The sequence below is a fragment of the Lemur catta genome, chromosome 15 (assembly GCF_020740605.2).
Source record: "Lemur catta isolate mLemCat1 chromosome 15, mLemCat1.pri, whole genome shotgun sequence".
In the NCBI taxonomy this organism is placed as follows: domain Eukaryota; kingdom Metazoa; phylum Chordata; class Mammalia; order Primates; family Lemuridae; genus Lemur; species Lemur catta.
The window spans coordinates 26,114,549-26,137,399 of NC_059142.1; the positions used below are offsets into that span (position 1 = coordinate 26,114,549).

A 22,851-nucleotide genomic window follows, 5' to 3' on the forward strand; every position below is an offset into this window, starting at 1 on the left:
GGGAGAAAAGTCTGCTATTTCAGTTTACATCAATTTGATTGTTAGGAAAGTTGCTTATATTTTATCGCTATACTTGTTATTCCAGAGAAAATACTTTGATTTTAATATTGAATTGTTCCTTAAGCATACAATGTTTAATGTATAAATATACAAAGACAAAAGTATAAAAAGACGAGTTCTGCAAATGTTAAATCTTTTTGAGTTAAATGTTGCAATTAATTCAATATTTCATCTTGTTACAGCGTGTTTATTTTTATCTCCCAGCCAATTCCCAATACTTATACATCTATTTCACCAGTTTAAGTGATAAAATTTTTTTATAAGCAGTTGTTTTGTAAGATAAAGTTATATTTGTTGAATCAGATAGCATTCCATATTTTTTCCTTGAACAGTAAAGTACTTCTGTTTCCTCTGTTGATATGATATAAAGTTCATTGTAAAATATGGATGGGAGAGTTGAGTATAGAGTATTTTTAAGAAATAATTCAATGAAGAGTTATACTTTGGGAAGATCATTTCACCTCAAATTTGATCTAAGGGGTGCTAGATTATGAGATTTCAATTGTGAGGATTTTTCACTAGGTTAAAACGCCTCCTCACTTCTGAGCACTTAGCTCCACTAATCTATTTGAGCTTGATTCAGAAGAGTGGGAAATTTTGAGTGTGCTTTGATATGATAGAATTAGGAGTTTGAATCTTAAGGTAAAAGATCAAGATCTTTTTCTCTTTTTTATATGTATGAAGAATTTACCTTGTTCCCTTTAGTGTTAAATTTAGTCTATTTACTGTTTTGTTTGATTTTTCATTGTTGAAAAAGTATCAAACTACAATCCTAAAATTTAAGTTGAATTAAAAATTGCTAAAACTTCTTAAATATTAAGAGCGCTACTTCTTAATAAATTTCCTTTATTTCAGAATCTCGGAGTGCTCTAAGCCTAATAAACGAAAGTAATGAATTTCTCATTTTTAGGGAGGGCATTTTGTTTATTCAGTTTATAACTGGATTAACTGTGCGATTGAGACCTAATTGTGTGAAACTTTTCAGACAGATTTTTTTTATATTTCAGTAGAATTCTTCATTGCTACTTCTATTATTTTTCCCTTTTGTATTCTTGCATTTTGTTAACATTATTTCTAATTCTTAATCTCATCTCATTGTCTAGGCTTATTTTTGCCTCTTTGTTTTAGACCTGCTTTAGTACATCGTTGGAGTAGTGTAGACTATAATTGCTTATTATTTTAGTAACAGTGATTTTTAACTTTTATATATTAAATTTCTAAATTTATTGAGTTTATTTTAGCTTCATGAAAGGAAAAATACTCAAATTTATATATTATAGTAGCCAGGGCATTAACGTAATAATGTACAGGTTAGAATGTATTCAGAATAAAAAGGAAAACTACCTAGCAAAATATTTATATATAAATATGTATACTTTCAATTCTCCTTAATGTGTGGTTTTAATTCTACTGACATTTAATAAGCACTTGTGCAAAGCTCCATGCAGGCTACTTTGTATGTAGTGCGGAGAAATAATGATAATATCATTAATAATCTCAATCCCTATTTTTTAAAAAAAGATTGGATTCTTGTTATCAAGTTCATTTTGTGGGAGGTTTTTTTTAATCTTCCTTCCTTCCCTCCGTTTCCCAAAGTAACCATAGTAATGTCTATGTTGACAAGAACTTTACTTGGAAAAAGCAACAAGTGTTTTTGCTTGAAATGCATAAAAATTTGGTGTATTTTTACTTCACCATCTATTGCCTCCAAAAAAAAGTTATAGGCAAAACCAAATCAATGCCCAGTCAGAATTGTTCTTTAATTATGTCTTTTATTTTCTGCCTTTAATTATGTCACCTAAACTATTTGCTGTGTTAACAGTCTTCTGAAGTGTGTGTGTGTGTGTGTGTGTGTGTGTGTGTGTGTGTGTCGCGCGCTCGCATATAATTCATTTTCTTTTAGTTGTGTGTTCTACTCTCCTTGGCTCCTGTGAACAAGCATTGCTTCCGCCTAGTTTAGTATGTGGGTCAGAAGGCACTGTTTCTCACCAGGGCGCTGCTGTTTCCTTTTCCTACTTGAGTAGATTACAGATTATACTGGAACATGCCTGAGAAAAGGTCAAAAAGAAGGGTGAAAGTCCTGGAACTGCAGCTGGGAAGCTTGACATTCTCATCTACGAAAGGGGAGAAGAGAGAAGGGGAGGGGGAGGAGTGGCAGGAGAGGAAGGAAAAGAGAGTGAGTGGGAGAGAAGGCGGGGAGGGGGAGAGAGAGAGAGACGTGTTGAGACTCTGCAGGATTCCGGTGTCCAGGGCCTTCGAGTACTTGGCCAGGGCCTGGGTGGTGACACCACCCTTAGAGTTGGCGGTGTAGCCACAGGGCAGGCGGGCTTGGCCTGCACAGGGCTTCGCTGACTTGCCGGCCACCAGTGGGGGCAGCTTTTCGCTGCCATCAGCGTTGTCGCACAACAGGATGCTCAGGCGCTGGGTGGCCTGGCCTGGGATGTCGGATGTCGGTTGGGTTGTTTGTCGCCTCCGCATAGCCCCGGGGCCTGGTCAGGAAGTCATACCATACAGACAGGTCTTGGTAGCGCTGAACGCGTCCTGTCCTGCGAGGGATAGAGAGAAAAAGAGAAAAACTCTCATCCCCAACCCAAAACAACCCACCTGCAGGATTTCCCGTTTGCACAGCATACTTTTTATTAAATAATTATTGAAAGTTTGGTTGAAAAAGCTTTAATATTAAATTAGATGCCAAGTGAAAGCTAAGCAGTGTTTTTAACTTTTCAGAGCCCAGATTTCCAGTGACTTTCAAAACAAGCTACAATTGTACTCTTTGACAGAGTCAAAAAGTTGGAGCTTTTCAAATACAGAATTAACTTAAACTCCTTGGGAGTTTTGTTTTGTTTTGTTTTGTTTTGTTTTTTGAGACAGAGTCTCTGTCTTTTGCAAGACCTTGAGTGCAATGGCATGATCATAGCTCACTGCAACCTCAAACTCCTAGGCTTGCTGGATCCTGCTGCCTCAGCCTCCCTGGGACTACAGGCGTGAGCTACCATGCTAGGCTCCTTTGAATTTTTATCCCTGGCACTCTCACAGCAGAATATTAAAAGCAAAGCAAAACATTGGGCATCTGTGGAAAGCAGAAATGTACAAAAAAAGCCCCATAGAACTTCACATACAGTTTTTACTTGGGAAAGATATGATGTAGGGAATACAACATCTATATGACATCGTAAAGGAGGGAAAGTGTTGGAAGAAGGACAAAAATAATGGAAATATTTGGGAATAGGGTTGTTTATGTTGAATTGTCTTCTGAGGAGTGTCATTGAGTCACATTGACATTGAGCTTCTGTGTGCCTCATTAACCCAATTTCAAAATGCAAGAGTTCAAAATAAACCAAGGGGGAGGAGGCTTATATCCTAGAATAAGAGGGGATCTCGTGGATAAGTGCGTGGAGAGGTGATGAGAGCAGAATTTGATACAACTGTAGGAGTCTAGTATATTGAGTTATAGTTGGTTTCTATTACATACTGGTTTCTATTGCAAACAGTGGAATGCCTAAAGTGAATAAGGTCTGTGTGCATGATAGGAATGAAGAAGTGAGATGACATGCAGACCTCCTAATAACACTACTTTCTCATAGGACACCATTTACACTGCCTAGTGGGTGTCCTTTTGCTCTTTTTGCAGATAAATCTTTGCCATTTCTATACCTATTCATGCCATATCCCTAATGATAACAAAAGGACAGTGGTACTTTATCTTCCAAATGGTCCATTTAGTCCACTTTATTCCATTGTAGTTCTTAGATTCTCACACCTTCGGTTCTTGAAGAATCTTCTTTGTCCCCCATTAACAACAACCTGTAGCTTGTGCTACTAGAAACCTGTAACAAAAAAGTTTTTTCCATCTCACTGATATGACACTCTTTTAAGGTACTTTCTCATCTATTATTGTCAACTTTAATTAATATGTAATGTTATTTTAACTGATTTTATTCCCCTTGGTTCACAATATGGTAAAATACAAAAAGTTTTTAAAGGTTGAGGGAGGCATATATTATTATTCTTATTTTTCCTCCTCTTGTTTGCATTTAAGAATTACAGTCATATATATGTACACACAGGTATAGCAATATTAACTTTAATATTTAACATAATCTGAAATGTTCAACAGTTTTAGGGTCTTGCTGGCTTCAGAAGTTTTTTGCCAGTTGGCAGTTTGCCACATTCACATGTTCTCACATCACTGCATTCAGAAGCTAAGAATACCAACCTGGCAGCTTCTGCACAGAGGGTAAAGATAAAACAGAAAGGAGTCTAGCTTTGCAGCCACATTACCTGGGAGTTGCTGCTGATGTCTTTTCCACAAATGTCCAAGTTTGTCAAAGCCCAGTAAATCTTGGAAAGTTTATTTTCCTTGTAGCATCTGTGTTTTATAATGGGTCTTTTAATTTGTTTTTACTTTGTCTGCAGGGATTTCTTTTGTCCGGAGTTTTCAGACTCTGTCTTTTTTTTTTTTCTTTGCTTGTGGAAGTGAGTCCGTTAATGATGACTGGTTTGGGAATATGCCTCTCTGCAAAGCTGACCTGACAAGCTGTTCCTCCAGAGCAGCAACAAAGCCCATTGTTATTTTCTCTGTTCACGTTTATCCTCAGTTTAATCCATTTTTCCTCTGTGTTTTTATAGCATAAAATGTCTGAGAAAACATAATTTAGGACAAAGCATAAGTAAGGTGGCATTTTGAAGTTAGCAAAACTTTTAGTAAACAGATCATATCATATGTCATTCTCACATATGCAGACAGTGATACTATGTGTTAGTATCGAGATTGAAAGTTTGTGTCTCCCAAAGTACGAGGTACCTGTAGATATTCTTTATCCAAAAGGTAGCAGGAAAAAAAAAAGCACATGAAGTTGTTTTCACAGTTCCTTTTTAAAACTTCAAACTTGTTGAAGATAAACACAGAAAGTCAGTGTTTGAACCGTAAAGTGAACTGTTGTGGTTTATTGCTTTGTATTATAACATTAAAAACAATAATAACAGTAAACAAACAACTGAAAACAAAAGAAAAACAAAACATCATAGCTTTAAACATCAAGGATGTTTTTTAAATTCTGATGTTTAAATTTTTATTCCCAAATAGAATTCCTGTGTTAACTTATTGAGAAATAATTTTATTGGAAGTTAGGATTTTTTTTCCGCAAGTGAACTACGTCTATCGTGGGGACTGGTAAACCTCTAAAGGATCAAAGCTCTAGTGGATTTGGATAAAGACCCAAAAGCCTGAAAGGCTTATGCAAGTTTATCTATATAGAGTAAGCCCAAAAAACTGGGATGAGAGTCTTAGAAGAGCTTATTTTCTCATGAGATTTTTGGGACTTCCTCTGTCTGGTTGTGCCAGAAATACTGTGAGAATATCCATTCTCATGGCATTTGTCACTTACAGGTCTTGTCCCAGCTGGAATTTGAAAGTATAATTGTGTGTGAAGTATTTTATGTATCTTAAGGCTTCATAAAGTCCACTATTGAAATTGCCGTTAAATAACCTCTGCTCTTTTCATTGTACTCATACAGTAAAGACAAAACAAAAAAGTATAGTAGAGAAGGGTTAATGAAAGTGACACCTAGTGACTCTCTTTATAGATCTCAGTAATTTTTTGTTTTATTATTTCTCTTATATATATTCCCAAGAGGTGGAGCAAAGAAAAAGAATAAGGAGAGACTGAATCCAGGTAAAAGACAGATACTACAGGTTTCCTCCTGCTGAGCTTCATTATACTAAGAGGCTTAAGGTTTAATGAAGAATTCTGGCTCAGAAATTTAGGCTTGATATAACCATAAGGAAATGTGTAGAGATCTCTTAAGTCATCAAGTCCAACCTCCTAGCCTAATCGACATGAGACTAAGCAGAATAGTGAAAGCCATGAACTCCAGTCATCTGGTTATCTTCTGAAGTATTGTGAGTCCCCTCAGAATTTTTTCTGTAGATCATAGGGCTATATTTTTCTCTACGTCCTGTATGTAAGAAAAAAATGTATTTCCTTCCTTCATTCAGCATTTATTGAACTCTTAATGATTAATAAGACATTGCTTGCAGGTGTCTAGGCATTCTGGAGAGTCTCCAATATTGTGGGGGATAAATATGGAGGTTTGTTAGATTCTAGCTGAATTTTCAAAGAAAATCTATGGCAGAAGAAATAGTGAAAAATCATTCATAACCAAATATTTTAACAGAAGAATATGGAAGACACTCTATTTTGTATAGAATGATCCTTTGATCATTAAACTATTCTGTGTTTTTGATTTGTGGTTTTTTAATGTGTATTATTTACATGTAAATCATTATGTGTCAGCTATTGAGATTTCTTGTTTAAGCTAGCTCCCTCATTTTACTAACTCTTGATGTCGTCTTTCATCCTTTATTTTCTATTAGAAAAGCAAAATAAGAAGAAATTACTTTATGCTCAAAATTTGTATACATTTTCTCTTTGTTTAAATTGTCCTTTAAAACAATGAATGTGACTCCTTCCTCTTTGTTCTTCAGACACTTTTCAGATATCTTTATTAGCATGTTTTTCTCCCATTTTTCATTTTTTGTCAATATGTATTTCTGCATCATTATATTAAGGATGTCTTTGAGAGTCCCTTGAGCTTATTCATACAGAACTTACAGCAGGGCCTGATACTAATAAGTCTCTAAAAGTCCGAAGTGAAAGAATGAATTTTGAATAAAACCTTTGGGTGATACAGTTTATCATCTTGTTAATGTCTTCTTTTCAGTCCTAGGCCTTAAATCTTTTTTCTTTATCCATTACCTTGATATATCCTATCAGCAGGTCCTTTGCTTATTATCCTTACAATCTTACTTTTCCACCTTGCTACCAAAACTATCAGAGTTCATAGCTTTTTCTCTGAATTTACCTTCCTGAACCTTGGCCTTATTGACCATTTCATTAATATACTTTCATTCTTTCATTAAAGCTATGTTTATAAATTGCTAGCCATATCCAATAATATACAATATATGTACTTCCCTTATGAATATAAAATCTACACAACTTACTTTACTCTCTCAGATGTGCTGGGTTTCAGATGAACATTACATCCTTAACACAACAGCAGGCTGAGAAGGATAGGTCTGAAGTACTTTGTATGCTGTTCTGATGTTGTCCTTTATGCTGGTGAGACAGTGAAACATTTTAAGCCATGACTAGTTTAACCACACATTTGGAACTTCTCAGTGAATCACTTCATTCTCCTAGACCACTCCTATTATCTATGAAGTTCAGTGACTGACCTCAACATCTGTACTGTCCCCTTGCTGAACAACTTAAGTTCCTATTCCTCTGGCTCGATTAAAAGGTTCTTCTAAAGCTGAAATAATTTTATCTTCCCAGTGCTTTCCATTATCCATCCTCCATGATAGAGATTCTTCACTACAGCTCACACAATGGCATCCCTTTATACCTCTCTCTGTTCATGTTGTCCTTCATGCCTGGAATATTCCTTGGCTTCTACTCTTATCCCTATTCAACTTTCAAAGCCTAGGTCATATCTCATTTCTTCCATGAGCCCTTTTCCAAATAAAATTGTTTCCACATCTACTTATCTTTAGTTCTAGACAATTAGCACTAAATTATTCCTGTTTTGTGCATGTTGGACTGTAAACTTCATATTGTGTTATCTTAGGCTAAGGCACTCCACAATTATTTCTTTACTAGCTGTGAAATATGTATGGTGTATACAATTTTTGAATTTTACTAGCTTGTGACATACTTAATGTTGCAATCTGATTTTACATTCAAATTAATATTAGTGTAGTTGTCTGGTGGTAAATCTTACAACTGTTTATTTACATCTATATTGGCCTCAAGAGTATGATAATAAATTACTTTGAATAACTTAACTATAAACCAGTTTTTCTGTTATTCTTCCACAAATATAATATTGTAATAGGATTTCCCTCTTCATATTTTCTACAAAGTTCTATGTTGTATGAGTGTAATATTATTGTCTAATGTATTGAACAGCCTAAAGCATCTTGTACATATTATAAATGCTGTCTTTTGTGATGCCTATGTCAGGTGTAGATTGCTTCTATTAACTTTAAGGTGTATTCTGAATTGGAAAAATTGGAGGGATAGAACGATAAATATTTATTTTGTTTGCATGAATTTCTTATCTTTCTCCTTATTTTGCAAAAGAAACATTTGTCAAAGTTTAACTTGATAATTGTATAGAGTAATGTAAAAAGATAGATTTGTGTCCAAGGTAGAAGTAGCATTTGGTTAAGCTATTATCCTAATTCTGAGGGCACTGTCATCTTGTTAGGATTTTTTAAAAAAGGGACTTTGACTTTTTACTGCCTCTGAAACTACCGTTTGATACTGTTTGGTAGTTCTCCCTCTATCTTGAATCCATGCTATTTTAAAAAGTAGATGTTTTTTAGAAATAAGATATTAAGACTTTTGGGGGGTATTCTTTTGCTGTCCATATAAAGTTGTTGCCTTAATTCAGATTAGTAAAAAAAAAAAAAAATTCGTCTGTGTGTGTAAGTTTCTCTACAAATCTATGAATTACTAAGACTCACTGGAAAACTACAATAATCAAGAAAACGTGGTATTGGTGAAAGGATAGACACATAGATCAATGGAACTCATAGATCCATTCAGAAATAGACCCATGCATATATGGTCAATTAATATTTTACAAAGGTAGAAAGGCAATTAACGGAGAAAGGATAATCTTTTTAACAAATGGTGATAGAACAATTACACATTTATACTTAAAACAATGAACCTCAAACCTCACTGCAAATACAAAAATTAACTAAACATAAATCACAGTTTGCTTTTGCCCCATCTATGCAATATAGTGCTGAGGGTTCTAGCCGGAGCAATTAGGAAACAGAAGAAAGGAAGGAAGGAAAGGAGGGAGGGAGGCTTGGAGGGAGGGAGGAAGGGAGAAAGGAAGGAAGGAGAGAGAGAGAGAAAGAGAGAAAGGAAGGAGGAAGGGATGGGAGAGAGAGAGAGAAAGAGAGAAAGGAAGAAAGGAAGGAGGAAGGGATGGGGGAGAGAGAGAGAAAGAAAGAAAGGGAAGAAAGAGAAGGAAGGAAGGAAGGATGGAAGGAAGGAAGGAAGGAAGGAAGAGGAAATAGAAGGCATCAGTTTGGAAAGAAGAAGTAAAAAACTCTCCCTTTCTTGAGGGTGACATGTATGTAGAAAATCCTAAGGGGCCCACAAAAAATTATTAGAGCTAAGAAATGTGTTCAGCAAAGTTGTAGGATACAAGATCAATGTACAAAATTATCTGTATTTCTATACATTAACAATGAACAATCTGAAAAGTTAAGAAAGTTGCATGAAAAAGAATAAAACAGTTAGTAAATAAATTAACCTAAGAAGTATAAAACTTATACCCTGAAAACTACAAAACAACATTGAAAGAAATTACAGAATACCTAAGTAAATGGAAGGGCATCCCAAGTTCTTGGATTGGAAGACTTAATATTGTTATGATGACAGTGCTCCCTAAATTGACCTCCAGATTCAACATAATGCCAGTCAAAAGCCCTGCTCCATTTTTTTCCAGAAATTGACAAGTTGTAGGTGAAAGCAGCAAATTTTGTTGGATGTAATGAATGACCTAAGAAGGGCAGCAAACTATGTTAACTGTCTTTAGAAAGGTAAAGAATTCACCCCATGTTCCCAAAGACTGAAATCTGTTTATAATCAAGTCACAGTTGGTGTTACCAGAATACTTTGATTTCTTCTCATGCATATAACTATAATTCTCTTGGCATTGATTCTGCCTTCCTTCAGTGAAAACTCTATCAGAGATAGGAGGCTTCCTTCAGTGATGCCTTTCTTGATTTTTCTCTTTGTAGGGAAACTGAACAGCCAAGATTCCTACAACAATTTTACCAACAACAACCCTGGCAACCCTCGACTTTCTCCTCTCCCCAGCTTGATGGTAGTGACGCCTCTTGCACAAATCAAGCAGCCAATGACATTGGGGACCATCACCAAACGAACAGGGTAAGGCCTAAGGCTTGATGCTTTTTAACAGCTGGTTTAGAGCGTTGAATGAGTAAAAATAAAACATACTTTTTCTTTGTGTGGTTTTGATTATGTTCTTCATTTCCAGCCCATATGAGACTTAATGGCATCAGATTAAGTACAAAGTATAGAACTTGCACAAACATACTCACACACAACCATGTACACACACGTCCATAGAAAAAACAAAGCAGTGACAAGTTGTGAAACTAGTATTGGCTAATAAAAAACAGATTCATCTATTCAGTCTTATACTTGCTGCCTCGTGGCTTTGCCTGAAAGTAGTTTCATTTTCTTGACTCTTGCAAACATGATGAGGATTTAAAATGACTCCTAAATTTTGACAGACACAAAATACTAAGGAGAGAACTTTAGATGGCAACCATGTTTCTGATGCTTAAAAAAAAATCATCTATATTTAGGTATAATTTACATATAATGAGCTGTCATTAGTGTCAGGTCAATGCAATGTTGTAGGTGGTTTTCAAAAACCAGAGTACTAAGATTTGGGCTTTATTCAAAATTGATCATTAACATGCTTAAAGACTTTTAATGACTCACTTGATTTGTTTGTGTTTATTTTAGCTATTTAAAATTTTTTCTACCTGTTAGGAATATAAAATTGTCACCTAATTGGGCTCCTGAAAGTAAACTGCTGTTTGTGATATCATTAAGATATTCAGTTATATAATAACACTGAAAATCCATTTTGTGTCAGAAAAAATATATATCTATAGGCAAATCATTTGTTTTTCTCAATGAGCAATCCTGATGTTTAAGCTAATTTGAAACAGAACAACTGTCTTAAAATTCTATATTAAAGTAGTCAGGAGAAAACTCTCTCTTGACCTCAAATAGTCTTCAGGGCCTTTCCAACAAAATGTATAGATTAAATTATTTTGCTGCTGTGTCAATATATTTTAATATTGTTGTGCTCAGTGTTAATGTGTTTATAGAAGTCACTTTTGTCAGAAAAAAATACTCTGTTCTCAGGGACAAGGCCTTTATGTTCTGTGTTATTATCATAACATAGAAATTGGCTCTCTACCCACACAAGTGGTGTTTGTGTATAATGTGATTCTATTGCTATATAAAGAAATAAAATTGAGTTTGTGGCATTATAAGGGGAAAAAAGGAAAAATACAGCAAACCTATATCCCAAATCAGACATTTTAAGGTAGTGATCGTTTGGCCTTTATTATGTTACATTTCTGGCATGTAGAATCAAATAAAAATGAGACTAAATCTTGAATCATAATTTCAAAGTTTGTTTTTCACTTACTGGTCAGTCAGTACATAATTGTATTTTTTTAGTTCACCTCAGCATTGTACAATACTACAAAGTACTTACAAATCTTTGCCTGTCTTTCCTGACTCTAAGTCAAACCATCCTCAAAATTGTTTTTCTGTAATTTAATTTTATATTCAGAGTGAGGGGAGTATAAGAAGAAAGTTTAAAAGGTTCCTGGAGACATGAAAGCATATTCTGGTGCTTTGTTTCTAATGTGTGTGTATTTATTTTTTAATTTAAGAGCTACAATGTTTTATAATGGAATGATTAGCTCTATTTTTCTAATAAGCTTCTCCAAATATATCTCTGTGATAGTGACTGAATTTTTATGCATAAAATGATATAATGTTAGAATTTAATTCAAATTATTTGTGGGGAGGGGTGGGAAGTGAGTTTACTTTCGTATATAGCATTTGAAATTTTCCATAAAAAGAAAAAATCTCTCTCACAGTCTCTTGCTACCCTCCTTCTCTCTACACTAGAATGAATAGGAACTGTTAATCATCAGGTGTCCTCCTGTGCTACCATACTTTATGAACTTAGATAAATTCTTTATGTTCCCTTTTCTTTTCATAAATTTTCTCACAATTCTCAGATTTTGGGGGCATGTATACTGTTTCACTGTGGACAAAATAATTGTTAATCAAGTGTTATGAATCTGAGTTATTTTATGTGCTTTGAAACTGATGTTAGTGTAAGCTACTTGTATTGTTGACCAGGCTTTGCATCTCCATTTTGAAACCATTTTATTTCTGCCATGTTTTTAAATTCTTTTTAGCATGCCCTGTATCGAAGTTTTTAGACAGAATAATTCATACTTGTCTCACAATGAGTGCTTGGTTTTAATTTTTTGTGATGTAATTTCAGACTTAAAAAAACGTTGCAAGACTAGCAAAAAGAATTCCTGTATACCCAAATTTCCCAAATGTTAATAGTTTAACTTATTTGCTGTAGTATTCACCGTCTTTCACTCTGTCTGCATATACAATAATGCATTATGTTTTTCCTAAATATTTCAGAATAAGTTGCAGACTTAATATCTCCTTATCCCTACATACTTCAGTGTGTAATTGGTAAAGGCAAGGACATTCTCTTACATAAACACAGTATGATTATCAAGAGATGTTACAATATATTTTATTAGTTGCTTTTTTATGCCACATAATTGTTGCATATAATGAATTTTCAACTTGTGGCAGAGCTTTAGTGCACTACAAATTACCCAACCTACTATTCTTTTGTACCTCCTCTTGTACTATTCTTTTTATCCCTTCTGGTTAATATAGAGTAGGTGACTGATAAAGACGTTGATGATAGTGGTCATAACTTGACCATAGCTGGATTGTAAGACTTAATACCCTTAAGCCATTCTCTGAAGAGTTTGTTGGTTATGCTCAGAAACTGCTATTGTCAGTTTTGTTATCATTCTTTTCCTGCAGGTCACCCTAAACATTTGCTCATAGAGTTTTCAGAATATAATTGTGGTTTTATTATCTTAAAACTTAAAATTTTATTAAAATACATGTATTTTGCCTTGTCAAAAGTAATATTTGATTTATGAGAACAAAATATGTTCTCTGAATTTCCATTTTTGCCAAATGCTGAGTTTTGAAGCAAATCCCAGATAATAAGTCATCTCATTAGATTTCATCCTATTAGATTTTAAAGGCTATGTTTATTTATTTCATTAAGTTTTGTTTTACTGTGGCCAGTTCTCAAGACTACAGTTAGCTAATTTGCATTAATTATTTTCATGAAATTTTATTGTATTTACTAAGAAATTTGATTGCTATGTTAAGGTCACCAGGGTGATGAACAAGTGGGTTTTCATTTTCCATGTCTGTCTTCATTCTGGAAATTCTCATTTACGCAAACTTTGCTTTTATGAATCTCCTTTCCTAGTGTTTTTAAAATGAAATTAATAAGTATTTGACATGGATTATGTAGAAGGAACAGAGCTGACCCCATTTATAGACATGTAATTTCTATGACTATTTTCAATATACCTGATAATATAGTTAGTAAAATTGTATACATAGGTAAAATCAGTTTTCATTTGTGCTGTGTCCTAGGTATTTTGTATATAGGCATAAAATAACCATAAAAAGTTAAATTTCTAGAGTGGGGATTTCTAAGAATGTCCTAAGATCCAATATTTAAATCTCCAAATTGAGATAGAAGCATCAACTTAAACCTTCAGGGGACAAAACGTGTGTTTACCATATTTAACATCTGCCCTCTTATTTTTTCAAATACATATCCCTGAAAGCCTGTGCAGTGTCAGGGACCATCTGTCTCACTCCAAGACATACATGAGGCCAGTAGACTTACAAATGGCAAAAGACAGATGTATTTACACCTTCTTGTTCAGTACCTTGAAGCAGCACTTGGAGGAAATAAAGCCTGTTTTGGCAACAGCTGCTGCTTAATTAACTCTGTGATGGTATACATTGGTGAAAGTAAGAGAAGTGGTAGAAATTATTTGGCTTCAACAATCACGCATTCAAACAGAATCCATTTTCTTCCAGTCTAAGACTGGAGGATTAGAAAGCCCAGTGTACTATATCGATCATGTTTTCATCATATATAAATAAGAATACCTCTCCTCATCCATGAAAAGTGAAACTGGGTGCTTAGGGATTGCTCCGTGTCTTGGATGTTAGGTTTTTATAGTAGGGATTTATTAGCAGCATTTCATAGATTTAATTATTGAATTTATGACTCAAGGGATTGATCAAGTTTTTAAAAATGCTTTCTATGTAAGAATTTACAAAACAAAAATTTTCACCAGTGTGCTTAATTTTATCTGCTTTAAATCTGAATTTACTTATATATGTTCATTATTTTGTGGGTGTGAGCAAAGAACATTAAGTTTTTTCTGAAGTCACAGTAGTTTCATGGTAACAAAAAATACAAAAATTGAGAATGAAGTTACTGCTTTGCTCTTACCTAGGTGACCATTTTTTGTGAAGTAAACATGAAAGGATTTGCTCTTTCATAGGTTTCCTTTTTGTTAAATGGAAGTAGCTTTCCCTGCTTTTCCCCTTTTCCCAGCGTTATTCATTTCTTTTTGAGGAGTTAGAGGGAGGCATTAGGAACCTTGAGCCCCACTCTGTAGCAGGTTAGGTAACATAATGGAAAAATATTGAATTAGAAGTCTGAGGCCCTGACTTCTCATCTAGGTCTGCCTCCTATTTACCAGTGTGTCCTCAGTAAGTTTCTTCATCTGAAAAAGAAAAATTTATATATATATGGATTATAATCTTTTAGCCTTCTTATGTATGAGTTCCTGCTGGTTCTTTGATCGCATTACCTCATTTCTAAACCTCACTGTTTGGGCAGCCCTAGACCAGTGCTGGTGAGCAGAAGCCTCATTTAGAAAACATAGATCATTTTAAATAATACTAAATTGAAGCATTTAATAGCATTTACTTGAACATCTTTAGTTTCTGTTTGTAGACCAAATCTACCATCAGACCTTGCTATGTGAGTAAATGACACTGACATATAGTAGGCCTTAAAGAAGGTCTGTCCCTTTTTTTAATTCAATTAGGTCTGCCTTGTCTCATTTAGATAGTTTGGCCTGAAGCCCTAAAGCTTATAGGCAAAGTTCTGAGAATAAAATAGGAAAGATATGGAGAAAGAACCACCAAACATAATAGCACATGGTAATTCTCCACCTCTCATCTCTGTCTTAGGTAACTAGTAGTTCTTCAAAGCTAAGCTATGGATGTTTGATTCCACATGTAAAATAATGGAGATTGTATTTTCATTAGAATATATATGGATATGACTACATATGCAATATATTTACCATAATTTGAGTTTCCAATTTTTATGCTGAATAAATGGAGTACTTAAACTACACCATAGTTTATTGCATTTTGCCATAAATCTGGGAATTTTTTTTCTGGATGATGTCTACTCTATGTCAGCAGGCATAACTTTCTATAGATGTTTGACATTAGTTTTGATATGCTAGTCTCTTTGCTGCCACATATGGCAGAATTTGAACATTATCTATGTTTTTATAATGAAAATCTTTTAAATCTTGAGTTTGTAATATGAATTTGCATGTCATATATCTCTAAAATTAGCCTATTGTCTGTTGCAGCTTCAGTCTGCCCTATAGATCAATAGTTTGAGCACCAACAGTACCACAGGTCTCTTTGGTAGGGAGCAATTAAAATTAAATTAATGAAAAATTCAAAGAACTTGAAAATTACATTAGGAATAATTTGCTCATATGCATGTAAGTAATGTGAGTTCACTTCAGTTGTTCCTTTAACAGAGAGCACACAGAATTTAGAAGTCATTAGAGTCCCTAGAATTTACTTTTAGAAAAATACAGCTTTACTTCAATATTTTACACATAACATTGTATAGCTTTTTCTCTACTTTATATCTTATTCAGTACATTTAATGTTTATATGGGCTCATTCTGATGTCTGTCATGTCGTATTGCCTGAATTGTCATAGGATGTGATTAATTGAAAAACAGGATTTATAGAGTATGTATATTAAATTTCTCTCCTAGACTCCATATACTTCTTTAACTCTGAAGATGATTGAATAGAATCATAATACATTTTACCACTAGAGTCAGATTATAGAGGATTTGAGGGTTTCAAATCAAATCTAGTTTTACTTTTTCCTTACATTAAAAACAATCTTCACATTTGCCTTGTTTTCAGCTAGTAAGACCAAAGATTCTGTGGTACTATGTGACATTCAACAAAATGGATCAGAGTTTAATGACTTACATAGCATTATGGTATGTTACAAAACATAATTCCTTCTTATCTTCTGAGTGTCTCCAGAAGAAACCCTTTGAAAACTAATGGCCAGGTCATTTCATGGTGGTCTATAAATAAATCTATAACATTTCCGGATTTTAGTCTCTTGACCAATTTTTCTTGAGGTTTTTCAATCAGAATTCAGCTCAAAATTGTGACAAATTGAACAGGTTTTATGTGGCAGGATTGTTAAGCCTACTGAAACTTAATAGTTATTGGAAAACAATTCTTCAGGTCTGAATATAGTAATTTGAGTTGCATATGTTACTACAGACAATATTCAATTCAGCATATACTCCCACTCACATATCTCTTCCCTCTTCTTCACACCCCCATACCACTTCAATACAAAACTACAGCTGTGGAGTTTTGGAAGGGGAGAGGAAAGTCATAGATGAAGACAGCTGGATCATGGATTTGTACTTGGTGACTTTATATTTTCATTTTTTTGCTACTAAGAAAAGATGAAGCAGGCACATTTCAAAAGAACAGCTGACACTACCCATACAAAGTAATTACATCAGTCGCTACAATTCTTTGGAGTTTGTGGATCTTCTTTCACATGTATATGGCAGAGGTCCAGCTTATAGGACTAGGCAAGAAGTGGGTGAGTACTCACTGGATACATGCCCAGTGTACATACTAAACCAGGATCTCACCTTGTCTCTTCAACCCTCTTCTTTCTCATTGAGCTGTATTAGCCAGTGGATCCTTATTTGAATGAAGTAAGATAACTTTTAATTAACACAGGTGGGTTACATTGTGAATAGTGAGACTTATTGTCTTTAAACTTGACAATGATGTTATTTATTTAGTACAAGCCTGTTAACTACAGTGTCTGGAGTTTTATAGTTCATTTTGGGATCATGGGGCAAGGAAGTGGCTGGAGAAATCTTTTTGGCAACATGTTACTGCCTGGAAAGGAAAATCTAGGAGATTTTGAAGTTCCTGTATCATTTGTTTGGCTAATGTAAGTTTCTTTTTTATACATAAGGAAACCTAAGCCTGGGGAAAGGTATTTGCTGGCTCGATAGGTGGGGAACATCAGATGGTCTTTTGAATTTTTAGAAACTTGAAGGTTTTGTTTCACTTTTGTTCGGTTGGTTTTTGGCGTTGATGAAGTGATAAAAGACTAAATAAAAGCTTCTAAATTCTTTATAATAAATCAATTTTATTCTGATACCTGGGATGAGATGGGAGACTGTCCAGAGTAAGTACAGTATACACTAAAGAGTAATTTAAGCCTGGAGTTCCAGATTGCAAGCACTTCTGTCAGAATCATTTGGACTATTTGGTAATTTCAGGTGTCCTGTCTAATGAAGTAAAATTAAGAGAAGTTGGATATTGTATGGCAATAAAAACATGTTTGTTTTAGAGGTATTTGTGGACATATAGAAATGGCTTGAACCTTTTGTTTTCTCATCATTTCGGAGTGGGATCATTATGCCATTCAGAGATTGGACTCTTCAGGTAGTCTCAGTTATTTAAATCTGTGTTTTTCAAAGTGTAGAGTGAGCTCTAGTACCATTTTGTTTCTGAGGTAATTAGGTAGTCATGAAATCAGATAAGGGAATTGTGACCAACATTTTTTTTAAATGAAATAGAATAAAATAAAATGAGATTTTGCTAGTGGTTCTTCAGAACCAGCAGCATTGACATTACCTAGGAGCTTGTTGGAAATACAAAATCTCAGATCCCAGCCAGACCTACTGTGTTAGAATATGCATGTAACTGCATTGTAACATAATCTCAACATTAATGTTTATAAAACACCGAAATGGAAAACAGTAAAGTTTATTACAAATAAAAACCACATTCATTAAATTGTTGTTTCAGTCTTGTTTGTGTGTCTTCATATACATACCAGCTTGCACCCTAAAATGTACTCCTATCAGTCATAGTCAAAATCTTTAAAATCCACTGTTTTAAATGGGGATGATGACATCATATCCTTGGTTGTGTTCTTATCATTGACTATGAGAGAATTATCCTTGCTTGGCATTGACATTGTCTCTAAAGTTTTTTTCCCCCCTGTATCTCACTTTTCCTTTTACCTCACTTTCTTCCAGTTATTATCTTTTTTATATGTCTCACTTCCCTTCTTCGTATATTATGTGTTTCAAGCATCAAAATTGTACTCAACTGTTATGAAAACATTTTCCTTAAGTTTTAATTTGTGGTCAGATATACACAGTTTACTGGGAAATTAACGCTAATCAGCAGGATTTTTTTTTCAATGTGCCTAGAACCAAATTTCAAGAAAGAAATACCTACGTTTTACATGTTTTACCCATGTACTTTCCTCCCCTATTTTTTTTTTTTTTAAGAGATGAAGACAGGGTCTCACTCTGTTCCCCAAGCTGGAGTCCAGTGGCTTGATCATAGCTCACTATAACGTCGAACTCCTGGATTCAAGGGATTCTCCCACCAGAGCCCTCCGAATAGCAGGGACTACAGGTGTACACCACCATGCCGGGCAATTTTTTTTTTTTTTTTTTAATGTAGCAACAAGGTCTGGTCTCACATTCCTGGCCTCAGAGCCATCCTTCTGCTCTAGCCTTCCAAAGTGCTGGGATTACAGGTGTGGCCTGCCACGCCTGCTGCCCCTCCTCCATTTTGTATGTCTTCCAAATGCCAGATGCCACAGCACCATTTTGTTTTAGATATAATTAAATCAAACAATTTGTCTTTGTATGCAAATATGCATAGCATATCTTAAATGAATTTTAAGGCGAAGTATGTTTAACATTGAAGTCCCACTTTATGTCTCCAGTTGTATTTAAAACAAGCAATTGGCCGGGCACAGTGGCTCACGCCTGTAATCCTAGCACTCCAGGAAGCCGAGGCAGGTGGATTGCTTGAGCTCAGGGGTTCGAGACCAGCCTGAGCAAGAGCGAGACCCTGTCTCTACTAAAAATAGAAAAATTATCTGGCCAACTAAAATATATATATATAAAAAAATTAGCCGGGCATGATGGCACATGCCTGTAGTCCCAGCTACTCGGGAGGCTGAGGCAGTAGGATCGCTTAAGCCCAGGAGTTTGAGGTTGCTGTGAGCTAGGCTGACGCCACGGCACTCACTCTAGCCCAGGCAACAAAGCGAGACTCTGTCTCAAAAAAATAAAAAAAATAAAACAAAAAAATAAAACAAGCAATTGTTGCTTTAATTTGCTGTGTACCAACCTAGCCTGGTACAGGCCAGGTAGAGGAAGCTGCAGCTAACCTCTTGTACTGCTATTAAGAAACATGCTGATTTCCTGGAATATGACCAAAAATAAAGAAAAATTATAATACTACTTATACTTTGTATTTATTTCTTTGATCAACAATATGCAGTTCAACTTACTACAAATAAACAGCTTGAAAAATACGTGCCTTCTTTCTATGGCTCTGAGACTACAACCAGGGAACAGCAAACAATGTATCAAATTTTTCATTTAGCCTTCCTTAGCTAATTTCAAACATTTCTGGTCACACAACCACATATTGGTTGCTATTAATCTCATTCTTCTCCATTTGATTATTCCATTTAACTTGTACTTTTTTTAAAGGGCCTCAGCAGTGAATTTTATTTTATTTTAACTTAGAAATACCATAGGGGTGCTCCAGAAAAGGGGGAGAAATAGAAAATTTGTAATCCCTAACTCTATGAAAATTAAGGGCCTTGTTATTACACATTATTCTGTGTATCGGTTATATGAGACAGTATGTACAACAGAATTGCAAATGATTACTGATTTTTTAGTTATTTTTATCCATACTCTATAACAGTATGATATACATGTATTTGTTAATGTTAAATGAGTTTTTCTCTAATTTTTTGTGCATTTTCCCCCCTTTTCCATGAAGGCCTTATCTCTTTGGAGCGGGGTGTTTTTCCATAAAAGCTCCATGGTGAGTTCCAGTTCAGTCCCGCATGCCTAATTCATTTGCTGTACTCTAAAAAAGTAACTTTGTTTTGTAGTTTTTGTTTTCAGTTGCATGGCCTGATCACAGATAGATGCACCAAATTACTGAATAATTTGTAGATGGAAAATGAATGTTGATATTTAAGCTTTAAAAAAGCAGTTTTGTGGTTTTACTTCATTCCTTGAAAAGTGAAAAAGAAAAAAGAATGTTTAAAAAAAATAAAATAGAAGAATTCTCTCAATACCTTGTGGATATTACAAGACAAGGCTAACACCCAAGATTTAAAGCTCTGAGTATTACAGTGATAGAAGTTCCCTATATATCATGCATAATGTTTGAAGATATAATTTATTTTGAAATATAAATATATTTAAAGTATAACAAAAATGCCCTATAAAGTTTTACTGCATTTTATTTAGTCCTAAAGGGACAATAGTGACCTCTGTTTTGAATAGTTTAAGTATATAAGGAGCTACATGATGATGACGTTTCACATAAAACTCCTGAATAATTTATTATTTTGAATTTTTAGCATTACTCACTGTAACTTAATTATTTAGTACATTCTTTTTATAACAGTACATAGAATACAGCATTGTCAGTCTTAGGCATGATGAGCATAGAAAAGAAATAGAGTATACTTAATACTTTGTTATAAAGATGGGAAATAGAATGTATTAAGAATCTGGTATAAAATGTTTAATGATTAAGAGTTGGGGCTCCGGAATCATACTGCCTGTATCTTAAATTCCAGCTCACACATTTACTAGTGATATGATCTTGGGAAAATTTTCTAAAACCTGTTTCTTATTTTTCTTATCTATTAAAGATACCTACCTCGTGAGTTCATTGTGAGGGTTAAATGAATTGATACAGATATATCTATATTAGTATATATTAGTATATATCAGTGCCTGGCACATAGTAAATGATTAGTAAATGTTAGCTACTGCTACTGTTTATTTTCCAGTTTCAGGGGAAAATACTATGTTTGAAAAGAAGCTTCTTTAAATCAGACCATGTTTTCTGCTTTTAAGAGTATGTTAGCCAAAGGGAAGTTTTGAGAAATGTAAGGTATGTCAATTTTGTTGATTTAGTCAGAATACCTAAAAGAGTTCTGCTTCCATACATATATATGTAGTTCTCATAACAACTATTGGGAATTATTCACAGTGTTCTATTATACTAGAAAGAACCTCCCAACTTTTTTTCTCAGACAAAAAGAAGCTTAAATAGTTCTTTAAGACTGATTTTTATTTGACACAAACTAATTCAGTGTTCACATGCCACAGGAACATCTGAATATTTCATTATCGTATAAGAATAGGTGACATAAAACAAATCAGCATAAAATTTTCCTCCTTGAAATGCAGTATTATAATTAGGACACAGTTTGCAAAGCTATTCTAAGGAAATTCAGGGTATATGTGAGTATAAATCTCATGAAAGTCAATCTTTATTCATTTTGTTAACCGGATTTCTTTTAAAAACAAATGAGATATGTGCCTCTTAAACTTAGGAGCTTACATTGAGTAGTGAATTTTTATGACATATTCAACATATGACAAAATTCCTTTGTAGACTAACTTTAGAATTAAATTCCATTTTCAGATAAATTCTTTACTCTCAGTATACAAAGAAAAGTGTTTTAGTATGTTAATAAAGATTGAAGTTTTTACATAGACCTAAAGATGGAGTAACAACCGTTGTGTGTTAAATAAGAAAAGTTCATTCCTCCAACAGCTTATGTGCTCCTCACATTTAAGCAAAAGCACTTGTCAACCAGAAATGATTTGAGGTTGAAACAAGATTAAAAGAGCCAGATTAAAGAAAGGGATATATGAAATATAGTAGACTTTTAAATCATTGCCTGTCTTTTAGAAGACTGCTTTGTGGTTTGTTTGATGCCATCGTTAGCTCACAAGAAACTCGTTTTTAGTCACTTATACTAGACTAAAAGGTCCTCCTTTAAAATGTTCCTTTACCAGTGGTGCATGTTTTTTCCATTAAGATCTTAATGAAACCTCAAATTAAGGCAGCAAAATTAATATAAATTTGACAACTTCTTCCATGTTGTTTCTAAGAGCTTCTTTGTTTTAAATAGTTTTTGCTATGTTTCCAAGATATTTAACATTCAACTTGAGAACATTTTTATTTACTATTCTAAAATAAAACATTATGCTAAATAAATGTGTTTATAGTATTTCCAGTTGTAGGGTAATATATGTATTTGAGATGAAAATAAAATTTTTATAATTCCTCTTAAAAAGAAATGTAAATTTCTTACAAATTTTTTATTAGTTTCAAGTTGCAACACTTACCTTAATTAAGAGTTTGCTTTTGGTATATCACAATTTCTACTAATTCTTTATCCTTCATTAAACTGGTTTAGTTCTTTAAATTCATGCACTTTCAGATGAGTCAGTTTTACAATAGGGCCCTTCCCTTAGATAACAAAATAAGCTTGGTGAAAAGTAAACTAAGTAAACCATCTTTGACATTTTAGTCATCTTAGACTTCCCTAGTAGTATAGTATATATCCTCTGGGTTAGCTTACCTAGCATATTTTAGTTTGAATGACTATATAAAATAATTACAGCATTATATAGAAGCATTACACATGTAACATACACTTTTAAACATAGGAATTTAAGAGAAATAATTCCAATGTGAGTTTTTAAAATTATATTTTGCTTTCACTATTATACATAAGTAAGAAGAATTTATTTCGGTCCTAATGTGCATGTAGTATTGTATTTAAGCTACTGCTATTCTTGAAGTGCTTATCAAAAAA

At 34.0% G+C, this 22,851-nt stretch overlaps 1 protein-coding gene and 1 long non-coding RNA gene across 15 annotated transcripts in view; one reads left to right on the plus strand and one right to left on the minus strand.

The window, feature by feature from the left end:
* Positions 1-22,851, plus strand: part of BCAS3 (BCAS3 microtubule associated cell migration factor) — a 553,048-nt gene that overhangs the window by 218,071 nt on the left and 312,126 nt on the right. For 10 of the 14 annotated variants that reach the window (XR_006728831.1, XR_006728832.1, XR_006728830.1 and 7 more), the window contains exons 16-17: positions 9,890-10,040; positions 19,998-20,042. Coding sequence is in view for 11 of the 14 variants with exons in the window: in XM_045525584.1 (XP_045381540.1) it covers positions 9,890-10,040; positions 19,998-20,042 (196 nt within the window). In the remaining 3 variants the exon portion in view is untranslated. The remainder of the gene's footprint in view (positions 1-9,889; positions 10,041-19,997; positions 20,043-22,851) is intronic. The other 4 variants (XM_045525585.1, XM_045525589.1, XM_045525593.1 and 1 more) reach the window with 1 other exon arrangement.
* Positions 2,457-4,627, minus strand: LOC123620393. Its single transcript, XR_006728833.1, has 3 exons — positions 4,342-4,627; positions 3,759-3,887; positions 2,457-2,606 (listed from the first exon to the last, which is right to left on the minus strand). It is a non-coding gene; the product is annotated as an uncharacterized LOC123620393 (long non-coding RNA).